At 31.2% G+C, this 8,458-nt stretch overlaps 1 protein-coding gene across 1 annotated transcript; it reads right to left on the bottom strand.

The window, feature by feature from the left end:
- Positions 1–3,635: 3,635 nt before the first annotated feature.
- On the bottom strand, positions 3,636–7,885 carry LOC105620407 (putative peptidyl-prolyl cis-trans isomerase dodo). Its single transcript, XM_012201904.1, has 3 exons — positions 7,831–7,885; positions 4,340–4,552; positions 3,636–3,856 (listed from the first exon to the last, which is right to left on the bottom strand). Exons 1-3 carry the CDS (start codon positions 7,883–7,885, stop codon positions 3,636–3,638), a joined length of 489 nt encoding a protein of 162 aa, XP_012057294.1.
- Positions 7,886–8,458: the final 573 nt, after the last annotated feature.

Here is an 8,458-nt window from a genome sequence, read left to right as displayed (position 1 = left end):
TACCTTACCTTACTTTACTTTAACGTTACTTACTTACTTCTCTTATGTAGAGTAATATATATTATTACTACTACTATATATATATATATATATATATATATATATATATATATATATATATATATATATATATATACACACACACACACGCGCGCGCGCGCGCACGCATATTCTTGATCCTTTTAGAATTAAAATATTTCATAATCAATTCCATTTATAAATACTCCAGCAATTTTAATTGAGTGAAAACCTTATCTTAAATTTATATTCCGAAAACAAGATGGAAATATTTTTTCATAACTTGTATTTTGTATACTCAATCAAATAATATTCTGTTTTAAAAATATTAGAAATCAAAGAAAAAGATAAAACAGAGAGAACATTGGAATAAATCTAGCTATCGTAGTTTAACCTGTTAAATTACAAGCAAATCTCAGAATTACAATCAAAGTCTTCCTGGAGAGTGTAAACATATACATTATTTCTCTGGTACATATATATTTATGTTCACTTAAGCATAAATCATAATGATAAAATCACATAATATATTATATTATGTGATTATAACATATTATATTAATAATATATATAATTTATACTTCATGCAAGAAAGCTAAAATTGATTTTCTGAAATCGCACCATATTGATTTATCTCTTGTGCTAGTCTCACATATTTTACGTTGTGAATGTAAATTACGTTCTTTCGTAATGATATTACAAATTACATGTAACAGGATTATATATGAATTATCTATCTCTAAAATTCATGATCTCCAAAAAATCTATGTCTCTCAGAAATATACGTGTGGAAATATACGTGTAGATGAAATACTTTAAAACATTTATTTGAAGAAAGTGAGCCTTTGATCCCACGATATCACATTAAGAGAGTATATTACTTTAGAAGATCGAAAAAAGATGATTTTTTTTTAAGAAAACCTAATATTTATCATTTTAAAACTTTTTGCACATTTTAATATAATTATTGTAAAGTACATACAAATTGTTATGTGAAAAAAAATATTATAAATAATAAAAATATAAACATTTAGTTTGACGCCTCGCCATGTTATAATGTATATATCTTAGCGACTGTAACTCTTGCAAAAAAATTAAAAATATATATATATATTAAAATTTTGTGTAACTTTAAAAAAGTTATAATTTTCACTAAGTAACTGCTGTTCCTTTATGCAAAAAAAATTGTTAATATTGATTTTTATTTAATTTTTAAGTCGAAGATGACTGCTGATTATTAATTAATGAACCCTATAAAAAGCTGATTGGTCAAGTAATTTTTTCTCAATCGTATACACAAAATGCAAAAAACAGATTTCGAGAAAAACGCGTTTAAAGTTTTCGGTTTAGTCCTTGAAATCTTACAATGCTTGGAGGCTAATCTACTATTCCAGAGTCAATAATCCTTCAGTTTCCTCATAGAATTCATTTTGAGCAATTTGATTTGAGTTATTCTACGAGCTATTCGGATTTTTCTCGTGATTCTAATAAGAGAACCGTTGGAATTAACCATCACCAATTTTAATGAGCTTTCGATATGTTATAGAGCATGAAAAAATATTAGATTCATATTTTTTTATCTCGAGGTTTAGGGGATGAAACATCCCCTCGAAAAAATCGATTTTTTTTCTTTCGAAGCGAATATCATTAAAACTATAAGAGAAAAAAAAATTTTCCAAAATGAAAATTGAGTAGCTTCAAGAATTTAGAACAAAGCTAGGATTTAGTTAGTTCCTGCTTCTTACTTACTTCGTCCAACTCGCGCGCAACCTAAATGCTGATCGGCAGGAACCAAGCTGAAAATCGGCCGAAATGTGCAACTAAATCTCAGCTCTGCTTTAGAATTATAACAAAATTTTTTTTAATTCTTATTAAAAATTATTTATTTATAATAAAACTTTGTTTTATTACAGTTCTAAAGTACTCTTGAAGTCATTCAATTTTTATTCTGGAAAATTTTTTTCATCTCTTAATCTTTCGATGAACGATTCGTTTCAAAAGAAAAAAACCGACTTTTTTCGAAAGGATATTTCATTTTCTAAATTTCGAAATAAGCACAAAAAAATATGGATCTAATAGTTTTTTCTACTCTATACTCTACAACATATCCAAAGCTCATTAAAATCAGTGAGGATCAGTTCCGACGATTCTCTTGTAAGTCGTCCTTCTTGTCTGAAAATTCGTCTATACCTGCACGCCGTGCATCCATGTGCATATGTATAAGCATGTATATTTATTTATAATATTATTATAAAGAATTTTGCTCTAAAATTTTTTTAGGAACATATTCTCTTGAAGAGTTGTACTATCGATTCATGAAAAAAAAAATCGATTTTTTTGAATCTATAAAGTAGGATACCCTCTTAATAGTAATAAACTCATGTCAATTTTTGAAAGATATTAGACGTTTCTCAGAAACATTCACTACATAATTTACATTATTTTAATTCGTAATATTTAATCGAATTAAATAAAATACTTTTAATTCAGCCGCTCGTGATTTCTCTTCTCCCAACATTATACATCGAAAATACATATCTACGATTCCCTAAGCGAAGCAAACTAATGAAAATGCTTATTGAAGTATGTATCACACTATAAATGCGTAAAGAATTACATAGTGATAAAAAAAGTGCCAATTATTACGTTTCATAATTCACAATTTATTTCAAGTTAAAAGATGAAAAATAGTTTTTTATATTATATAATATTGATACTGTTTGTCAATGCATTTAAAAGTTTACGCAAAAACGAAATTTAGTTTTGACCTAATCACAAATTTTCTCCATATTCATAGAATAAAATATTTTATAAATTAACTTTATTATAACCAAATTAATCTTTATCATTTGCTTGAACACAAATCAGAGTACAAAATATGTATAATAAAACGTTTTACTATTAGATTAAGAATTAACCAATCAATGGATGATCAATGTACAATCAATGTTACAGTATGATTATTTAAAAACATATCATATTAAAAGTTTAATAATTTAATAATCTCAATTACAATGTGGCAAACAGAATTATTGAGCAGTAATCTCATCGTGTAGCTAGTGTTTTAACTTCCACATTAGGTCGGGGAAGACATTTAATATATTAACAAATTATAAATTGTTACGTCCTACAATAACAAATTTTATCAAGAAATCCCACACGCACGCGCACACACACACGCATACACACACACACACGCGCGCGCGCGCGCGCGCGCTCACACTCAAGTATTATTTTTCTAATAATGAAGGTATATATAATCATTCTTATATAATATTATAATATGCAATTTAAAATGCTAATGATGCCTTGAAGTTTTTTTTCGATTGGACTGTTAATTTATTATTATTTTATTGCAAAACGGAATTGTTATTGAAAAGATAAAAATGTGTCTAAAGAAATACAAATTTAGATATTGTGATTTCAAATAAATTCAATAAAATTCAACAGTTCTGCTTTAAATAAAAATAGCGTAATAGCCAATATATAAAATGTTGGAAGAACACCATTGGCATGAATTTATAAACGAGAGAGAGAGAGAGAGAGAGAGAGAAACAGATATGAAAAAAAGAGACTTCTTGCAAAATATTGACAATCCGTTTTCAGACTGAATTAGCTTATGCAGTTCGTTGGATGATGTGAATTCCGCTATCTGTGTGCACAGGTGATGACAACTCGCCAACTTTCAGCGCGAATGCTGCCTGTTCGAAGGGTTTCTGCATTGCACCCCGACTGAAAGGTCCGAGATCACCACCCCGCTTTGCCGAACTGCAATCACTGTATTTGGAGGCAAGTTCAGCGAACGTCGCTTTACCAGATGCAATTTGTTCTCTATAAGCTGTTAAAAAGATATTTTTGTAGTAATCACAGCTGAAAGGTATTAAATATTTCAGTGTTACAGCAGTTATCGCATAAAATTCAAATTATTTCAGATATATTTCCCACTTTGTACTAATATTAGAAATTTTAAGTGAAAAAATTCCATCTTAATATGAACAAAAACTATGAAAAACGTATTTAATCCTAGACAACTAGAAAAAAATCACAATATTGCATTACCTTTTTTTTTAAAGAGAAGTCTCCAAATGGTAACAATAAATTTTAAAAATAAATCTTATTATTTTTGTAGTAAAAATTAAACAAGAAGTTTATCATTTCCTGTATAAAAATTACAATTGTAATGAAAAAATAGTTTAGAGAAACTTTGCTCTCTGGGATTAACGGTACAATGAAACAAACATTAAAACAACAGAAATATTCTACATGAATAATGAAATAATAAATAATTTTTAGACAAAAGATTGTAAAGCTGTAGACATACATTTGACCAAATCGAGAGCTTCTTCTTTTGACCTAGTAATATTCTCCTCTCGCCAGGAAGAAGGTCGTCGAGAGCCTGAATGTTTTACAAGCAGATGAGAACATTGCACTTCTTCAGGTCCATCTGTCTTGCCATTGCCAGATGGATCGGCAGGTTTATCTGGTCTATCCCACTGACTTTCCTTGGTATAAATATTTAAATAATAGTGTTGACCTATAATAATTTTATTCATTTCAGAAACCAAAATATTAATAAACTTAAGTAGTTTTTTTATCACTATTGTCTTTATCAGCTCTGATACTTCACATAAAGCAAAATTTAAACATTTTAAATTTTAAAGTGAATATTATGATCATTTCAAGAAAACTGAGGATCAATTGCAATTTTTAAAGAAAGTCTTAAATTAAAAATAGAAATAAACTAAACTAAAATTAGACTAAACTAAAACATTTTCTCTCATTATACACTCCCATCCAAAAAATTAGAAACACTTCAAAATTTTGAGATTATTTATTTATATATTCATATCAATGTATGTTATGTTTTTATAATTCTTTAGATCCAATAACTTTAATTGAATCTGAAGAATTATTGCAAAAGAACATCTTATTAGGGATAATAATCTAAAAAAAACTTTTCAAACCTTCAAACTTTTATAACCTGGAATAACCTGAAGTTGAGGCAGAAAGCAATTGTGTACTGAATTTTTGAAAAGCTTATACATGATTAATAAAGCAATTAATTCGCTGAAGTTGAAATCAACAAACCGATAGATAATGTTGATAAAAATCAATTGATAATAAGTGCGGGATTATATGTGCGGGATATTTTCTAGTCGTTTTTCAGCAAAATCTCGAGATAAGATCCAATCATCTCCAGCACTCAATATACTGTTCAATCTTTCGTCTCTAACCAGAGTTCTATAATGAATCGATAGTTGGAAGTCCTAAAGCGGTCATGAATCTTAAATAGTGAAGTTGACCAATATGTTAATATGTACAACTAATTATAAGGTGATTCTATAATGAATTGGGGTAATTTGTAATTCTACAGCCCGTATCAGGCACTATTGACTCTTCAGGATGATCAGATTGCTAATATTGTAAAAATTCTGATTGCCGACCAATAACAAATGGACCAAATACATTGAATCACAGTTATTGTAATTGGTCCATTGTTATTGTTATTGATCTGCAGTCAGAATTGGCAGTCAGGTCAGCCTGTAAAATCGATAGTCTGATACAAGCTTAAATCTTATCAGTGAATCAGTGAAGTTGGTCAACAACCAGACTCCTTATAACTACCAATTAAGACTACCTTAAGACTACCAATTTTCTTAAGACATAGAGCCGGTTGTTCTATCTTTTGATAAATTATCAGTGAGGTAAATCTGATAATCTATGCATGTGATTGGATAATATTGTTACTTACCCAATAAGTAAAATTTATCAAAAGAAAGAACAACCAGCTCTTAGTCAAATTCAATTTTATTCTTTCCCATTAGTTGACCTAAACGACTTGCTGGTGTACAACTTTGCCTCCGCCGTTTTCCTATAGATGGCTTTAGCAGTAAGTGGTGGTCGAAATAAATAGATCATAGACGTCATACAATAAACTTGGGCATCTGTCAACATAATCCCATAGAAACATTAGTCGATTTGTGTCTGCATCATAAAGTTATTCTCGATTGAAAATGTCAGTTTATGAGCCAAATTCTCGTCATTTGCAGGTTTTAATTTTTTGCTTCAATATGAAAAAATCTGCGGCTGAGGCTCATCGAATGCTCTCAAATACTTATGGTGAGGCCGCTATTAGTGAAAGAACGTGTCGTGAGTGGTTTCAACGCTTCAAGAACGGTGATTTTGACGTCCAAGGTCATGCTCTATATTTCGTGGGACCAGCTCAGCGTAATGTATTATGAACTGTTAAAACCGACTGAAACAATCACAGGCGGTATCGAACACAATTGATGCGTTTGAGCCGAGCATTGAAAGACAAACAACGAGAGACACGATAAAGTGATTTTGCAGCATGACAATGCTCGACCCCATGTTGCGAAAGTGGTCAAGCCATACTTAAAAACGTTGAAATGGGAAGTCCTACCCCACCCGTCGTATTCTCCAGACGTTGCTTCCTCTGACTATCACTTGTTTCGATCAATGGCACACGGCCTGGCTGACCACTTCCGGTCTTATGAAGAAGTAAAAAATGGATCGATTCGTGGATAGCCTCAAAAGATGACCAATTTTTTCGACGCGGGATTCGTACGCTATCCGAAAGATGGGAGAAAGTAGTGGCCAGCGATGGACAATACTTTGAATCATAAATGTATAACCAGTTTTTTACAATAAAGTCTCGAATTTCGGAAAAAAATGGCGGAAGCAAAGTTGTACACCTAATATGTAATTAATAACTTGTGATATTACTACTTACTCAACAGGTAAATTTACCAAAAGATGGAACAACTAGTCCTAGTCAAATTCAATATTATTTCTTTCCATTAGTCAAGCTAAACGACTTGCTATATAATTAACAATTATAGATGTGAAAAATCATATAACGAATTTGCAAACTGTACTAGTATATACTGAATGCGAACTTTTTCAGTGCCACACATTTGGTTTGTGCGCATTGTATCAGAATATTGATTATGTATCTTTTTCCTTAGGGCAAAAACATGAAAATTAAAAATTTTTTGAATGTGTGTGGATATATGTTCATACATACATAAAAATTTTCATTTTTCATCTTTTCATTCTACGAAAAAAGATACAAATCGATATCTATGCGTTCGGATTGTCATACAAAATAAAAACTGACTCAGTATAATAAATTTACATTTGGACTAACCAAATGAACTGAACAAATGAGTTCAAAAAATATTGCACTGATGTTTCTGACAGTGCAGTTTGACATCAGTGCAGCACTAGTTCTACACTTACATCATAGTTCTGTTCTTTTTGGCTAACTTTTACCATCTTTCTTCCTTTTCTCTCCAGGAGAAAAGAAGAGGAAAAAAGATGAACTAGTGCAAAAGATCAGCCAAAAAGAACAGGCCTCATGTTACAGCAGTACCAAAGCAAAGTCTACATGTGTGTCAAATTCATCAATAGTTATCTATTTAGGTTAAGATTGAATAAAACCTAAAATCTCCGACTACAGACTCATTGTAGAATTAACTCAACTAATTAATAAGACTTCCGACTTTTTGTAGAAACCAGTAAAAGATTCGCATCAACTACGATCGACTACATACGTAATACAAAAACTTGTGGGAACATCGAGGAGTATCAGACACTTCTCTTGACCATTGCGAATTGATAAGTATCAGCGAAATATCAGTGATATGTTATACGTCGAGATATCCGTAATCTGTCCGAGAGTAAAGCGCGGCTATGAGATCGTGGATTCCACGATGCTTCGTTGAGACTCGCGCCTTAACAAGATCACCGTGGGGGTTGTGACTGCAAAAATTATCGATTTCGACGTACCAGTCGATCTGCTGAGACGTTTCTCCCATCCTGCTGGTAGCTCCTCGTCCGCCATTACCGTTGTAATATATCTTCGGACTGTGTTTTGCTGTTCTCTTCGCTTCACTCTCTACGTTAAACCTATAGATAATAGAATAGACTCTCATAGACGGTTATGGCTTCTGCACACAGAACGCAGCAACGCTTGCCGGGCGGCAAAAGTTGGCGCGATTTATCGATGCAATCGATTATTTTTTTTTGTCAAAACGGTTATTTTTGGCCAATATTTTTAGAAATCGATTTTTTTTAATTGAATATCGTAACAATTGTGGTTGCGTTTAGTATTTACTGGGTGCAAACGACAACCACTCACTGAACGCTCAGATTGGTATATTCTCTTAGATCCTAAAATATAGACCAATCAGATGAAAGAGCTCACTGAGTGCTCAATGAACAATTGTTGTTCTGAATCCACTGGCTATTACTCATTGGCCTAGTTTTCATCGAGGGTTTAATCCGGATCTGTATATGAATGTAAGAACCAACCAACTACAACATTCCTGTCATTCGACTGTAACAGAAATTATGCAATTCATATAAATGAATAAGAATACATTTAGGAAAAGGATTAATTTTAATATTCATGAAT

This window comes from Atta cephalotes (genome assembly GCF_000143395.1).
Source record: "Atta cephalotes unplaced genomic scaffold scaffold00026, whole genome shotgun sequence".
Taxonomy (NCBI): Eukaryota; Metazoa; Arthropoda; class Insecta; order Hymenoptera; family Formicidae; genus Atta; species Atta cephalotes.
This window is presented reverse-complemented; position numbering and strand designations above follow the sequence as displayed.

Coding starts and splice junctions, on each gene's coding strand:
- LOC105620407 (XM_012201904.1), bottom strand. CDS start 7,885: ATGGCGGACGAGGAGCTACCAGCAGGATGGGAGAAACGTCTCAGCAGA. Junction 4,553..7,830: donor ACGTCTCAGCAGATCGACTG/GTACGTCGAAAT, acceptor AAATTATTATAG/GTCAACACTATTATTTAAAT. Junction 3,857..4,339: donor AGCTCTCGATTTGGTCAAAT/GTATGTCTACAG, acceptor TCTTTTTAACAG/CTTATAGAGAACAAATTGCA.